The sequence below is a fragment of the Phoenix dactylifera genome, chromosome 2 (genome assembly GCF_009389715.1).
Source record: "Phoenix dactylifera cultivar Barhee BC4 chromosome 2, palm_55x_up_171113_PBpolish2nd_filt_p, whole genome shotgun sequence".
In the NCBI taxonomy this organism is placed as follows: Eukaryota; Viridiplantae; Streptophyta; class Magnoliopsida; order Arecales; family Arecaceae; genus Phoenix; species Phoenix dactylifera.
The window spans coordinates 20,735,348-20,752,435 of NC_052393.1; the positions used below are offsets into that span (position 1 = coordinate 20,735,348).

The following is a 17,088-nucleotide window of genomic DNA, read 5'->3' on the forward strand; positions in this document are numbered from 1 at the left end:
TTTTATCTATAAATGGTACAAAAGGAGGGAAGATGTATATATTATTTAGGTTACAAATGATCACCATTTACTTATTCTAGTGATCTTTGAATATTTTCGGACAGAAAAACTGCAAATATCATTATTATGCACGCTATATTTTTTTAATCCAAGAGTGCAAATGCAGATTTTGACCTATAACTTTACAATCCCTCCAATCTCTAATTTCTGCAATTGCATATATTAGCATATATGTATGTATCAATGTATATATTTATAAATATATTTTATAATATGCCAGAATATTTTTGAGATTATGTGGCTCTCAATTCTTCCTATTAGAGAACAATGAAATGACACTCAAATTGAAAACCAATCCCATTAATCATGACTCTAATATATAAAATTGCTGGAAATAAAAAATCATGAATTTTTAAGATCTTTTACTTGTGCATCCAATGAAAACAAAAATTGAACTTCAAAATAAATGATTTAGTTTCCAAGTACTTTATACAGCTTAGATGATAGTCAATGGTGTTGATTTTTATTTTGAGGGGCACTTCTTTGATCTTCTTGCTCTACAACAGGTTGCCACCAATTTTTGCTCCTTTATTTCCTTTTTTTATTTATTTCAGTGTTGCTTTCATTCATTAAACCTTTATATAGGTCATCTTATAAAACTTATAACTTCCTACCAAATTATATGTAGAAACTCACAAGATCCATGGACAAATAGTAAAGTTAAAAGATGGGCGTTGAACTGGTCAATTTCATATTCAAGTTGGAAGTAACATGGGCTATAAAGCAGGATCACCCTTGGGCAAACTTAGCCCGTTTGATAGAGTTGTCGGTAGTAGAGTTTTTATAAAAAGCTATTTCCAAAGTATTTTTGGCATGTTTGGTTGACCATGAGAATATGATTCCTGAGAAACAAATTTCTAGGAAGAGGATGCCTAGGAAAGTATTTTTAGCATATTTGGTTGACCATAGGAAAGTGACAAATTTCTAAAGTGCTTATATTTGGTTGGTCATCCACTTTTACAGAAAAATTATGTATAATTTCTATTATGCCCTTAATAAAAATTAGGTCTTTAATGCCTTTTTAATGCTTCTTTAATGCTGAAGGGTTTTTTTGGAAAAAAAGTAAAAATTAAGTGATTCCCGCCTTATGAAAAAGTAACTTTCCCATGTTTCTCATGGAAAAGACTTTTCCATGAAATGTGGGAATCATATTCACATGGGAATACAACTTTTTCGTCTCATTCCTTTGAAAACTCCAACCAAATAAGAGGCATCTCATTACTTTCCCGTTTACCACACTTTTCCTCCTTCTTTTTCCGCGAACCAAACGAGCCCCTAATATTTTTACCAAACACCCTTATTCTATCCAAAAGTATTTTTCGAAGGTCCGAAAGTGCTTTCTGGCCCATCAAAAGCTCTGCCAAACGGAATTTAGTTAAAAAAATTCAAAATGTTTTAGTCCTGAAATGTTTTATATTTTTTTTGAAAACATAGAATTTAACTATATCCTGGCCAGCCCCAGCTAGCAGCAGTCCATGGGCCACAGCTAGTCCTATCCACAACCACAGCATTCAGCAGCCTCCTATAAAAAGTAATTTTTTATTACTTCCGGGGCACCGTCCTGTCCTTGGGCGAGCATTGCGGTTTTTTTTTCCCCGCACCCCTTGTAACATGCTTGGAGCTCCCCCCACCGAAACATACGATCGCTGCTGCCTCTGTGTCTCGCATCCTCCCTTTTGTCTTTTTAGGGTTTCTTCCCTTCTTGATCCGCTCTCCGGCTCGATCGCTCGCCGAAATGGTCACCGGCGTGGGCAACCGCCAGGAGGAGGACGGTAATAAGACTGCCGCGAGCCTTCCCAAGCCCCCCGGAGGCGGCGCCCCCCCGTCGTGGGGCACGCCGGCGCTCTCCGGCGGGCAATCGGCGTCCACGAGCGGGAGCGCCGGGTCCCCCTCGAGCCGGAGCGAGCCGACGACGGCGGCGACGCCCGCGAGTGAGAGCACCTTCGTGCGGATGAATCATCTCGACATCCATGGGGACGATGCCGGCTCCTCCCAAGGGGCAGTGAGGTCAGGCCAATCACTTTGCCCAATTCCTTCATCTTATTTGCAAATTTAATTATTTTTGGGAACAGCATTGCGTGAATTCATGGAGGTTCGGAGGAATTTGATGCGACGGAGGTCATTTGCTGTCGGTTTGGGTTGTTCTGCTGTGATTTGTTGAGGTGATACCACTTCAGTATCTGGAAATTATGGAGGATTAGTTTAATTGTTATTTAGGAGTTCACTTAGAGGAGTTAAAAACAAAATAAATATAATTAGTTACAGAAATTAAGGATTGCAGAAAATACTTTTCACAGAATTTAAAGCCGTAGAAAATCTGTACGGATTTTAAAGCTGCAGTAATTTTTATACAGATTTTTAATCTGCAGAAAATTTCTGTAGTATTTTCAAAGATGCAGAAAATCCTGCAAAGAATTTAAATATGCAGAAAATTTTCTATATAGTTTTTAAAATTACAGAAATCTATTTGCACAATTTTTAGAGTAATATAACTTTCTTAAAAGACTGATTTTTGTAAAGAAAACAACCTACTGAATGAAGTTAAGGCTTTCAAATTTTTATACAATTAGATTAAATCTAATTCTATGCTATCAAATTAAATTTTGATAAATATATATATATATATATATATATATATATATATATATATATATATATATATATATATATATATAGCAATTTCTAATACAATCAAGTTCATGTTCTTAGACTGTCGGAAATATTTTATCTAAAAACTGCTATATATTTATTATATAAAAGTATTATAAAAGTATAATCTACTAGAATAAAAATCAGAAGATTGAAAGAGCTTGTCTAGATCGAGGCGTGTGATATACACTGTCTTAAGAATATGATTCGCCCCCTACGTGCAGGTATGAAGCGATCTCGTCCCCAAGGTACAACAATTTAGCTCAGCCCGATCCTCTAATGAGTACGATCGTTGGGGAGGCTTGATCCAACCGACTTCTTCAGATGCTCAAAAAAAAAAAAAGAATAGAAAGAAGAAAACTTTTAAGAGTGGATGAAGAACTCTGTTTGAGGAAAAAACTCTTGAGAGGAGATAGAGCGCTAATGAATGAGAGAGAGATCGGATTGTTTTGAATTAATTCCAGAGGAGTATTTATAAACTCTATCGGGAATACCGAAGAGACGCGATAGTTTCGAAGATATATAATGTTTCGGAAACATCGTCTCTTTTTGGAAACCAATGTTATCTTTCGAAAAGTCACAACTCTTCTGAAAGAGGCGTCTAAAAAAAATATTTTAAAGCATTTAAAACAACTAAAATTTAGGGGACAAGAAAATTTAAATCTTTTTTTTAATTAAAACTCCAATAAAAATTATCTTATTCTTTAACACATTGAATCCATGTTGAATTACACGCTTGTTGTACATAAAGAATTTGCTATAAATGTGTTGAATGAGGTGAATTTGAGGAAAGGGTCATATGTTTCTTGCATCTTTGAAGCTAGAAGTTTGTTGGAAATTATGTTCCTCTTTGTTGATAGTTCGGCATAAATTCAAGCCTTTTCCTTATTAGTGATTCCATCAGTCTTCGTCAAACATGTCCTTGCCATCTCGATTAGTTCTTTACCATTTCTTTCCACTTCGTGGAGCTCTTAAACTTCTTTGTGTTGCCCTTGCTAGTTATCTGTCCAATCCATCTTTAAACCACTATAACTTATTTATTGCTCTTTTAGGCCATGCAATACTTCAGTTCTTGTTGCCTGAGGATATTTTTTTAGACAGCTCTGTTTAGTTTTTGGTAGATGCTGGGTCACCAGAGGTTACAATCAAGGAAAAGCACAGCTGGCAGCATCAACAATATCAAAGCTATTAGACATCATTTGGAATCTATTTGTGCAGTTGATAGCAAACATGAAAAATATGAGAACTATGTGACAAGAATGCAAGACGTTTCAAACCATAAAATTTTACATAGGATATCTTTTGTTCTTCTTCAGGCATTGTAGTAGCAAGTTCTTGTGATTTAAGAATTTTAACATATTTTTATTGATTCTACATTTTCATAAATTTCATAGGATCCTTGGTGTTGTCTGGTCCATAACAACCCTTAACTCAGTAACAGCTTCAAATTTTTTTCTCCTCTTTGTTTTTTTTCCTCCCTGGAAGGGAGAAGACCCTTCCATGTCGACATAACACTTCTTTATTTCTACCCTGGTTGTTTTTGTGAACTAGGGAGTTGAAGTTGCATGTGAATGCATAAATTTGCCTAATGATGCTGTCTTGATCCAAGCTGGCTGGCTGCATGCATCATGTCCTGGTCTCTACTATATAAGAGACCACACTGGATTATCTTTTATTTAATTCTACTTATGTTTCACTGCTTTCAATGAAAAGAAGAATAACTATATGATCATCTTTTGTGGCACTAACATATATTGGTGTTAATGATAGGGTTGGAGGCTTCCATTGGGTGTCTGCATTTCCCTGTGCCTTTTGCAGTTTAAAAATTTTAAATAAGGCACCAATCAGGAAGATCATTGGCATGTTTCTATTGCTCATACTTTTTTGGAAGGGTTGTGAAACACTTGCACAAAGTTCTTTGAAGAAAGCACTTTGTCACTTATTTGGTGTTTTTGCTAATAGATAATGTAAAAGAACTGTTTAGGTTTGGTTTCAATATTGTTGGCATCTATAATTCTTTAAACCTAAATTGAACTTTGTTTGAAATTCATATCTAGGTTAAGAAATTTGGAATCATGTTTTGGGTTTTGAGGGGGTCCACGATGAGCTGATTTATATTAGAGTTTAGCTAATCTATTTGCTCCTTCAATATATCAACTTCTAAGCAAGGTTTATCTTTTTTTTGTGTCATTTAAGCATATGGCGAAATGTTGATTGTCTAGCTTCTCCTAAAATTAGCTAGTTGATTTTTGCCAGTTTTTTTGAAGTGTTCTATATTGGGCATTACCAAACATTGCTTTTCTTTTTTCTTTTTTTCCCTTTTCAAGAAGTACAACATGTACTAGTGGAATCTTTCTAAATGTTCATAGAAAATCTACTCTTATTACTGACCAGTAGTAGCGTTTTTACTAGTACAGGTGTGAATTGCAGTGGCTTTCATGCAATGACATGGTGAACAAGAGATATGTGGACTTATATTGTAAAGAAATAGTTGGTTTGTACTTAAGGATTTATGTGCATTCTTTAACCTTGTGTGTGGGAATGAAGGTTTTTTGAGAGAAATACCTTTTATGGAAGAATTTAGAGGATCCATAAATTTATTTGGCCTTTCAGATGTATTTATTCTCTCTATATTTATATCTGAGACGTTTATGCCTTGTGGTTGCTGGAATAGGGACTTTCTAGGAGTTATAAGCATGTTAATGATGCTTGAGAAATTGAACTAGTGGAAGCCCTCTACATTTGTTGTAAGGCCCATTCAATTCATAGCAATGATCATTATCGTAACTTGTCTAAGAGTATGGACACCTGCCATACTCTTAGAGAAGACAAGGTTTTAGCAAAATGTCCTGATAAATGCTGGATTGGAATCCAGTAGCCTTCTATACTCGCTGAAACCAGTTGCCAATTTTTTTTAGCAAGAAGCAGAGTCCCTCCATGATGTTAATGATCCATTCACCCTAATCGTATTTCTCAACTTGGTCGTTGATTAGGGTTCATTGTTTGTCTTGAAAACAGTTCTATGATATTTTCTTGAATCCTGCCCCTTTAATATTGATGAACTACTTTGGATCAAATTAAAACTGTGTATGATATAAAGATCAAAAGGAAGGGACTTGCATAATTACAAAGGATCATGTATATTATAGGTTATGGACAAATGCGAGAACCAATGATGTTTTCTAAGATTATGTGAAGAATGAATTAATATTGATGAACTACTTTGGATCAAATTAAAACTGTGTATGATATAAAGATCAAAAGGAAGGGACGTGCATAATTGCAAAGGATCATGTATATTATAGGTTATGGACAAATGCGAGAACCAATGATGTTTTCTAAGATTATGTGAAGAATGAAATTGGGCATAATAGAGGAAAGGCCCTAGCAAGGCTGCTTTTTCTTATTGTGGATCTATAAAGATGCAATCATAAGGAAAATTATGCCTTAAGTTGTGAACCATTAAGTATATTGCTGAGATTTGAGGAAAAATAGGGGGGGGGGAGATTGTACTGATCTGTTAAGAAGGTTTTTCGTGCAACATGAAAGGGGCTTAGTCATGTGCAGTAAGAACCAAAAGTCCTAAACAAGAGCATATGACATTTGTTGGCCTGTTACTATTGTTTGCAAGTGTACTGAAGTAACTTCAAGATCCAGTTAAAACTGTGTATGATATACAGATCAAAAGGGAGGTGCATACTTACAAAGGATCATGTATATTATAGGTTATGGACAAATGTGAGAACCAATGATGTTTTCTAAGATTTTGTGAAGAATGAAATTGGGCATAATCGAGGAAAGGCCCTAGCAAGGGTGCTTTTTCTTATTGTGGATCTATAAAGATGCAATCATAAGGAAAATTATGCTGCATTAGGTCAAATGAAAATATTGAACGTCTTATGTCCTTGATGTAGTTTTGATGACTCTAACATGACCTGTTGCTCCATGGATAGGAGCAATAAAGGGTTCTTAGTCTAAATTATGGGATTGAACAATTGGAACAAGAACTTCTTGATTGCTCATAATCTTTGTCAAGGTTTTGATTGGAATAACAATAGGAAAAGCCTCTATTATTTAGCCGATTGGTTAAACTTCTAGTCCATTGTTCCTTGCTGCGTCTCTGAGATGCTTTTCCAAACCTGTTTAGTGGTTCATAACTGAGCATGAAAACTGGGACAGTGAATTTGGGTTTTGAACATTTTATTTTTGCATGAAATGTATTTTGCTGCAAGGACTTTGACACCCATGTCACCCCCTGATGATTCGTTGATCAAGATATTTCAAGTTTGTGAATGCTGGTAAAATCTTTTATGGAACTTTCTATCAACTAAGTTGGCATAAAAAGTAAAAATGCATTTAAGGTATCAAAAGAGTGAACTCACCTTCTCGAACATCAAAGATATGTTTATTTTATTAAATGAGGTGGAAGTCTTTCCTATTTAGATCTTTCTGGCATCTTTTGACCTATGGCTTCCTTATGATGGTTTTGCTTCTATGTTTTTAAATTTGAAAAAGCTGAATCTTGAAATAGAGAGTGGCATACCCTCAAACATTTTTGAAAATATTTAGGATACTACTTTGTCATATATCTGATGACTGCAATGAGTGAAACATGTATCTCCTTCATATAGTCTTAATTAATTCATTTTTTGCTTTTTTTCATTGTTATTGTAGAAATTGATTGCTCTGCTAAAAATTATTGCCTGAAAAGAAATCCCAATCAGTGAATTTGATTTCAACATTCTTTTCTGAGTTTTTAAACTAGCATGGGTTTTTGAGCAGTGGCAAGAAGAAAAAGAGAGGAGCACGGACGGTTGGAGGTGATAAAAGTGGTAGGGGACTCCGCCAATTCAGCATGAAAGGTGAGTGAAAAATCCTTCTCCTTTTTCTTGGTTAATTTTTGTTATTCTTTTCATCTTGAAACGATGTCTTTCCTGAAAATAGGAGACCAGATTCCATGAAGTCTCTCAAAGAATGGGGATATGCTAATGCTATAGAATATTAGCCTTCAGTTACTTTGAATTCTGTTGAGTAGTCTTTGAAAAATTATTTGACTTTGTTCACTTTTAACATTTGCATTCTGAATGTGCATAGTCTGTGAGAAAGTGGAAAGCAAAGGAAGAACCACTTACAATGAGGTGTGGCAGCTATCCATTTTCCTTTTGTTTGGTTTCCTTTTTGCCATATGTTTTGCTGTCTTATTGCATAGAATCTGCACTATTCTGTAACATGGGGCAACAATGGTGGTGCTTTGTACATTCTGATTTGTGTTTATTTTGGGACAATATATCTTTGAATTTTTCACTGTCAACATGTGAAATAACAGGTTAGCAGATGCTTTACATTGCAAATGTACTTGATAGCTATATCAATTCACAGATATTCCCTATCAGGAGTGAATTATAGAATCACATCCAGCTAACTGTCCTCCATTCTAATATCTGAAAAATTTCTGTTGTGAAAGATGTTTGACTATAACTAACCAGATGTAATAGCTCCTTGCTAAATGAATACAGATTTTTGTTAATCATAAATTGGCAGGGACTTATTCCCAAGGATTCGCATACTTCTATATGGTGCTGCATCGATCATGGTAGTGCTGGACTTGTACATCAGGGCTGTGGACCTAGCCCTGTAATTGCTTCTTGTTGATTGTGATATGACTTGAGGTGGTTTCTTCCCTCTTCTAGTCAGAAAAATATAAGCATCTTGCACGCCTATAAGAATTTGGAAAAGAAAACGAAAATCCAGGGAAAACTTACCTAGCTAATTTTTTGTCTGCCGACAACAAGACGAGCTGATTCTGTGGTTGTATGTCCTTCGGTTGGGACTTTGAGTAAACGGATTGACAAAATCTCAACCTTTTCAACGAGTTTGTGGTGAGCGTCTGAATAAAGGGAGTCCGACATATGCTTCTCATACACATCTATTTCTGTTTGTTTTCCCATTGAATCTTGTTCTTTCATTATACTTATCTATTTTTGGTAGGGGCTTGTAAGAGCATCCCCTTGAAAAAGTCCTAATATAGTTAGGGAGATAGGAGGATCTGTGATTTAAGTTGCTATTTTGCTTTCTCTTAAGTGAAATATTACCTGTTGGGTGATCACCCATTACATTTTCTTTTAATTAGTCCTGTTTTCATTTTGTGATGGTAGACCCTCTCAAGATTTGGTCACCGTTTTTTTAACAAAAAACAATCTCTCTTTTTTGTTTCGCTCATCCGGTTTTTCTTTTTGTAGCTTCATTTTCTGCATTTTGTTTTTTCTTTTTTGTGAGGGGATTTTGGTTTGTTTGCTTCTCTTCTTAGTCCAACTTAATTTTATTAGCAAGCCTACGGTAGTATATTCCATTCATTCACCGATAGCAAAAGTGGTAAATCCCTACACTTGCAATTTGTTGATTAGAACATGTTAGGAAGCAATAAGAGATGCTTGTTTTTGAAATATTATTTGTTTTATTTTAAATAGTTATATAAACTGTTATCCTTTGAATGGCAGAACAGTAATTCCTGTCTTCTCTAGAGACAAGTTACTTGATGGTATCAGGTCCTTATCTGCATTATAATTGCTAGGCTTTATTTATTTCATGTTTTTTTTTAATTTTTAATTTTTACTTTTCAGGTTGCAGATGAACTTGTCGCTGAATTTGCAGATCCCCACAGTAATCTGGCATCTCCAGATCAGGTAGTCTAGAGCTCCACTTAGCAGTGAAGAAAGGCTTTTAGCTAGTTTCTTTTTTCTAGATGTGATTTCATAAACATTTCTTAAAAGTGTTTTTGAAAATAAACAGCAACAGTATGATGAGAAGAACATACGGCGGAGGGTGTACGATGCTCTGAATGTTCTTATGGCGATGGACATTATCTCTAAAGATAAAAAGGAAATACAGTGGAAAGGTTTACCTCGAACGAGTCTAAATGATATTGAAGAGTTAAAGGTTTGTCTATACCATTTTTCTCATCTCATAACATTTTGGTTAGTCTATACTATGTGAAAAAATGACAATTTTTAATGACATTTTCCTGTAGATTCTGTGATGAAGATACCCTTAGTCCTTTCTTTCTCAAAATTATGTCCCTCTTCAATTGAATCTTATCTAAATTGGAAATTCAGCCAATCAAAAAATGCCTTTCCTTTTTGAAGGAATAAGTAGTATAGCTGTGTATCTGCCATTCTTTTTTTTCTTTCTTATGTTGATCGCTCGATTCATTTGTAGCCAATTGGAGCAATCGAACCATTGAAAAACTAAGTTTTTAATTTTTGATTGTTGAGTTACTCAATTTTGAAATCTTCCATCCCTGTATGATAATATTTTCCTTTTATGTCTCATTCTCATGTCAATCCATTTTATGTAATATTTATTTTTTTATTCAAATATTATTATTGTTCATAACATGTCATACAATTTGATTTAAAATTTGATATTTATTTTCTTTTCCTCAAGTGTGCATTATGTATGCTGAGTTGCTAGTATCTGATAAAAGCATGAGATCTTTGAATATATTTTTACTTCTAAAAGCCATTGTTTTTTCTCTTGTATTGCTAATTCTTTGACTTCCACATATTTATTGCAGGCAGAGCGTATTGGCTTGAAAAGCAAGATTGAAAAGAGAGCCACATATTTGCATGAATTACAAGATCAAGTAAGATTACCCACATATTCGTAGATTAAACTCTGAATATGCTAGTTTGATATTTTATTGTTATTTACAGACATATTTATTGCTTTCATTGCATGAACACCTTGAGACTCCTTTATCTGAGGTGACACCTCCTAGATTTTAGAACCTTTTAGTTATAGCCTTGTTGGAAAGATAGAAAATACTGATAGCAAGTAATGTAGTGCCTCCAGCAAGGCACTGAGTATATACTGCTTGTGTAGGCAAAGAATTTAAGTGCAAAGAAGTGAGAAACAAATAATTTGTTCATTTGGCTAATTTCAGTTTACGTATAACTTGATGGGCTTGCTTGTTGTGAAGACCCTAGAACAAGAAGGTCCCATTACTTGCTTTCTATGTTTCCATGTTTTATTAGGAAAAAAAGATATCTATGTGTGCTTAAGAAGAAATCTCCATCCTTACCTAACCAATAGGTCTTGACTGGACTTATAGGTTTTACGGAAGGCCCTTCTCTTAATCTAGAGTTGCCTTGTCTATGAGTTTGACACCCATGTGGATGGTTGATGTCAGGTCCAAAGCATGAGTTAAAGACATACCCATACTTTTCTTGGTCATCTTAATTCGTTAATCCACAATATGAGTGGGATAGGGCTTAATTTTATTTTTTGGGAAATATGGTGGGGATGCCATTACCAAGGTTCGAATCCTGGAAATCTCCCAAGTGAAGGATGCCAACCAGCTGGGTAATCTGGTTGGCAAATGTGGTAAGGCTTGTTGCTTTACTTTAATATTAAAGATATAATGCTATTGTTTTATGAATAAAAGGCCATTATCCAATTATGATCTCGACAATCGAGGGTCTTAGGAGGGTGGACTAGGGGTAGACCTATCTTTCGCCATTTTTTTCTGTAAAATGTGGCTGCCTCAAGACCGGAACCTATGCCATTGTACTTGTCAGCTCGTCTTTTACCATTGCATCAAGCAGCGCCCCATGCTAATGTTCTATGAATAATTCAACTTAATCTTGCGGAGATGTTTAGAATGCTACAAGCGTGAAATAATATTAAAATAGCAACAGGCATTTTCCTTTTAAGGAGAAATAAATAGTAAGAGGCATATGCAATGCTGTTAAAGTTGATATGTTATGAGATAAGAGCATATTTCTCATTGTTTTCCCTTCTCTCATTAAGTTTGTAGGTTTGCAGAAGTTGATACAACGGAATGAGCAATTATATAAATCTGGAATTGCTCCTTCAGGCGGAGTGGCTTTGCCTTTTATCTTGGTTAAGGTACCATCCCTTTTGAGGCTTTTTTCCCCTTTCTGGAGCTATATAAATTTCCTAGATATCATCTTAATGTATCATTTAACCTCAAGGGGAAAAGACTTAGTAAAATCTGTTCGTTACCTACCTATGTGACTAGTAAAGTCTTATAAGGATAGTGCAAATAAATATTCTTAGTAACTTTGAAGATCAAACTCTTTCATCATTTGACCACTTGCAACCTGCTTATCTTTTTAATTACAAGATATGACGACTTAGGCCTTGTTTGGTATTACCATAGGTACTAGAGCTTTTAATAAAAAGTTTACTATTTGCTAATTACATTTCCAAAGTGCTATGGAACTTTACCATCTGTTTGGTAATCAAACTAAGAAAGTGCTTTTAGTATCAAGAAATGATAGTAAAAGATATTACATAGTGCTTTTAATTGTCTAATTGTTTGTATTATCAAAAAATATTATAATAAATTATTCTTAATTTATTTATTATTTATTGTGATATTTATGCTAAATAGTATAATAAATAATAAAATCTTAATTTTTTATGAAAATGTAATAGTATTTTTATAATATTATTGTACAACAATAGTATCATTATCCCAATGTACTAGTATTTTCAGCATGAGTCGCAGTTCTTCCAGGCGAACTCCAATACGAACCTTCTTCTCCGGTATGCCCGAGTTCTCCGATGTCAATAGACTCCGAGATTCTTGACTTTGCAGAAAAATGAAAGAAGATCCTCCTAGGGTCCCATTATGGAAGCGAAAAAGCAAATAGAAAAGTCTTTTAACAGAAGGGAAAAAACCTGTCCTAATATTAATAATTATAATATGATAGTTATAATATAATAATGATGATATTAATATAATATTATTATAATATCATATAATATATTATACTTTTATATTATTAGTATGTTATATTATTTTGTTATTTTATTGTACTATCAAAAACTGTTCTTATGAAGTATTGTTAACATATAAATTAATTTTTAATAAAATTTTGTTGCTAGGACTTGAACCTCGGTCTCTCGTCTAAAAAAAGGCTTCCCATTGAATCTCAATTAGAGCTTTTGGCCAAAAAATTCAAAATTGGAGTTTTCCCCTGTAGATCCTTTTTAGCTATTGGACGAGCTAGAAAGTTTTTTCAAAATTTTTACCAAACATCTCAAAATCATCCAAAAGAGCTTCTGGTCCTCCAAGAAGCACTTTTTGGCGCTCTAAAAAAAACAATGCCCATCAATTAGATATCATATTTTTGTTTAGATTCAATTGACTAGATAATGATGTGATTATTTCCCTTTTCTTTCCAAATGTGAACAAACAGACTCGTTCACATGCAACTGTAGAGGTGGAAATATCAGAAGATATGCAGTTGGTGCATTTCGACTTCAACAGGTAACGCATATAACTTCTCCCTTGTTTGTCATGCATCACATCATTTGTTCAGAAAATATCACCATCTAAATATCTGCATTTCCAAAGGCACATAACAGATTTTGATGGTAACTTGGATCATAATCTCTAAGTGCCAATCTTCAAATCATTGAACCAGGCTGGAATATGGGTCTCAGTATCTTCATAGTGATCAACTTTCCTAATGGTAAAAAAACTGTTGAATGTAGACTCATATGGCTGATATAATGGGTAAACAAACTGTAGATGTTATTTTCCTCTGTTAATCATAAACCTCTTACAACCAACATTGTAATGGGGAATTGAAGAATTTTTGCCCTAGATCAACTTACTAGAAGTTCTATGTGACATGTACATTTTAAGGTAGCTGAATATGTTCTATAAGTAGGGAATCCTGCATCTAATATTGTCCACTATTTCACCTAGGCATCTGGTTTGCATGATATTTCCAGTTTTCCTTAAAACGTATCATATAATAACTTCTAAATTTCAGACTGCTAAGAATCAACAGAAGCTGTAAAAGAGATGCATCTGTTCATTCATGAACTCGTGCACAATATGTATAAAAACCTCAAAACTGAATTTGATCTATGCATGCTTAAAATCCAGCTGATGCACAGCCTCTAGTGCTTCCTTTTTGATGACTATTGAGGCAGATAGTAGTTCAGCACTAGGAATGAATTGCTGTAGCTTGTCATTTTGATGAATCTATTCCTTTGTCTCTCTTTTTTTTCTTTTTTCTTTTTGTATGCGCGCGCGCGTGTAAGATTAGCTTGCTTCAACTGCAGAGGAGACTTAAGAAGGCCGTTCAACTATGAATTAGTACCACCCTCAGAGATAGTAACCTAGCCTTGGTTGCTGTATGTTGCCATTTTGATGAAGTTATTCCTTTTGATTGCTTGTAATACTAGATTGCTTCAGCAACAGAGGAGACTCACGAAGGCCTTTTGACAATGAATTTGTTCCAACCTTCGGAAAGTTGACTTGCCCTGGTTATCTGTCAACTGAGTGAGGATGATCTAATTCCCTTGCAAATTAAAAATCATTTTATCCTAATTTCTCTAGATTTTTTAAAGTGTCATTATGAGAGCGACTTCTTTTAAATGATTCCATTTTCCAAACCGCTATCCATGACCCATTCCAATTCTCATGGCCCTCAATAACACACTAGTACATTTTCTTTTGCAACGTTAAATTTGTAAGAAATGAGGGTATGGTTTTTCTAGTTTTTCTTGATTAGTAGATGTGACCACACAAAGAATGTGCAGGGGGTCGGAATTAATGGTTATACCTGTCTGACATCTTCATGATGATTAGGAACTAATTTCTCAAAATACATATGAAGGTAGAAGGCCATGAATGTTGCTAGGTTGTCCTCTGTCCATCTGTCTGTCCATCGGGCTAAAGATAGTGGCCTTTCACTGTGCATGTAAGTAGTTAATGAAGTGAGTGGCTGAATTCTCTTAGCAATCCTGACATAATTACTTAATTCCTCCTAAACTTCAAGCATGTCAGGCAACTTGGACTAATCAGTAGAAATGGTTGGAAAATCTGAAAATCTTTTAGTGTTTACATTGGTGGTCCTTTTGAGCATGCATTCTGAGTTCCATCATCAAGTCAGATAAAACAAATGTGGTTTCTTTCCATCTATGGATGGTTGTAATGGTGGGGGAGATACTCATATTGAAGTCTTAATCACTGCCCAACCTTGAGCCTTGCTTCTGTTTAGTTTTCTGCCGAGCAGTATGAGAGTGATTTCTGTTAATTATGCGGCTACCATCCTCCACGTTTGCAAGGTTTGTAAGCTAAGTTCCAGTGTCAGCTTCACTCCAAGCTCTATTGGTAGTTTCTGTTGATTTTTTGTAATTTGTCCAAAAAATGTGCTCTAGAATTAAAATGCATAAATCAAATAAATTTTCTACACATTTAGTCTAAAACTTTTTAACGAATGCAAAAGTATTAATTAAACAAGATATCAAAAAACTCTTGACAGACTTCGAAGAATAAAAAAACGAAAAAAAAAAACACAATCAATTTGGAAATAGAATAGGCATCCTTTTGGATTATGGCTTATTATTTTGTGGATCATGTAGCGCACAGCTTATTATACTCATCTTGGAATTAAACAAGAACCCTAAGAAGAATCTTGTATTGGCTGTTACAGCGATTTTTTTTGGTCATATGGTTTTATGCAATTCCAAAATGCAGCACTCCTTTTGAGTTGCATGACGACGCATTTGTTCTGAAAGAAATGAGCTTCTGTGAAAGCGAACGTAAGGATGGTGCCCAAGAGCCCAGTTCAAATGGAGGTGAGTGCTCCAGTGCGCTGAGCACGTATCAGCAACACGTGCAACAACCTGCGAGGCCCAATTCTACGCATAAGGTGCCCACTTCACCTCCTATTCCTGGAATTTTAAAGACGCGCGTGAAGCATGAACACTAGTCTGTAATTTTCAACATTTTGTCTTGTGCGGGCTACTTGTCCTTTTCCTGCCACCGTTCTCTCCATATTTTTTTTTGTAAAGTGCATGTAATTGGTGGATAAGTGGGGGGAAATCAACAAGTCTTCTGCTCTTCTTGCTTTCCTTTATACTTTCGTTTATAACTAGTTGGAAGGATCAAGGTCACCACTGTCGCCCTGCTTCCCTGAGGTGTTCCTTGGTGCGCTGACCTGACAATTTACTGGTTTAGTGATTGATGTTGTTGTAATGTAATTGTGTATTACTTTTTTATACTGGTACTATAGTCGTGGCGAGGATTTTTATGGAAGTCGAGGTCGAGGTCGAGGTCACTAGGCTTCCGATATTTTTTGAGAGTATGTTTGGATGGGGGAGAAGTTGGATGACTTTCATTTAAGCCGTTTAGTTGGAAGAAGTTTCATTCTGATTCTGAGGGAAATAGGAATGTCTGAATCCTCTAAAATTTAATCTCCACTCTCTTCTAAGATTCAAATTTTATTTCGATTTCGATTCCGGTCATAAATTAAGCATGAGGGGGGGTGGCTAATTTGATTTTTATTTCAAATCATTTTAATTCTGATTATGGACGTGACTCAAATATGCCTCGAAGGTTGGGGATAAAATTCTTTGGGACCGAGATTACTCAACCACATGCTGAAATGATTCTGTTCTTTTTTCTAATTTTCATGTGAGTTTGCAAGTTGGTGGTGAATGCTTTAAATATTACGTGAATATGTTTATTTTGGACCAGGACTTGTGAGAGGGAGAATAGAAAAGTGGTTCATTGGCTATCCAAAACCTCTCTCAAGAGATTAGAAAGACCGAGCGGCCAATGACTAAAACGTATGGAAGTATTGGAGGAAAAAAGTGTTTAAAATTTGTTATGTTATAGAAAAGGGAAAGAAGAAAAAAAAAAACTCGCATTTACAGCGGAACTGAGGGGGTCTACCAATCATGGCCATCCATATATAGTTTGATGGCTGAGATGAATATGTCATCCATATTTTATGCGGGGCCTATTCCATCATGATTGCCGTGCCGTATACGGATGGCCTTGATAGACAATCTTAGACTGTTCACATTTGGTGTGGATTCATGTGAACCTTGTGCGAACTGCTTTATGAAAAAGAATCCAAGCTTCTAGCCCTCGAGAATGAGATCTTTTTTTTCAAAACTATTCTTAAGTTATCAAAATTTATGAATAAAGTATTTTTTTAATTAAGGATATATAGTAGATATTTGTACATAACTTTTTCAATAAAATAAATGCTCACCTGGAATATATTACTTTTTTATGGTTAAGCAAACATACCAAAACTATTTTTTCAAAAATTAGCTTCTTAAAAAAAAATATTCTGATAAGAAAAAATTATTTTCACGAATCAAACAAGTCCTCTGTGGTGAAGTAATTATGGATATATATAGCACCCACGAGCTTCAAAGAGGACCCATCAACACCCGTTCATTCTAGGGATGGTAGTCGGACATGTTTTTTTTTAGATATTTGACTCATTTAGAATCCTATAGGACTCGTTTGGCAAAAACCTATAGGGTTTGAAATTTAAAATTAAAACTTTTTAGAATTTGGGACATGTTTGGGATTTG

The 17,088-nt window shown here is 34.9% G+C and overlaps 1 protein-coding gene across 3 annotated transcripts; it reads left to right on the forward strand.

The window, feature by feature from the left end:
- The first annotated feature begins 1,611 nt into the window (after positions 1-1,611).
- Positions 1,612-15,756, forward strand: LOC103721312 (transcription factor-like protein DPB). Of its 3 annotated transcripts, none has more exons than XM_039123650.1 (9): positions 1,612-2,067; positions 7,492-7,571; positions 7,804-7,847; positions 9,330-9,392; positions 9,499-9,645; positions 10,283-10,351; positions 11,518-11,616; positions 12,936-13,006; positions 15,189-15,756. In XM_039123650.1, exons 1-9 carry the CDS (start codon positions 1,796-1,798, stop codon positions 15,268-15,270), a joined length of 927 nt encoding a protein of 308 aa, XP_038979578.1. In that variant the 5' UTR covers positions 1,612-1,795; the 3' UTR covers positions 15,271-15,756. The 3 variants fall into 3 exon arrangements, with proteins under 3 accessions (XP_038979578.1, XP_038979579.1, XP_008809692.3); XM_039123651.1 differs by lacking the exon at positions 15,189-15,756 and adding an exon at positions 13,797-15,182; XM_008811470.4 differs by having other exon boundaries at positions 1,613-2,067; positions 15,233-15,756.
- Positions 15,757-17,088: the final 1,332 nt, after the last annotated feature.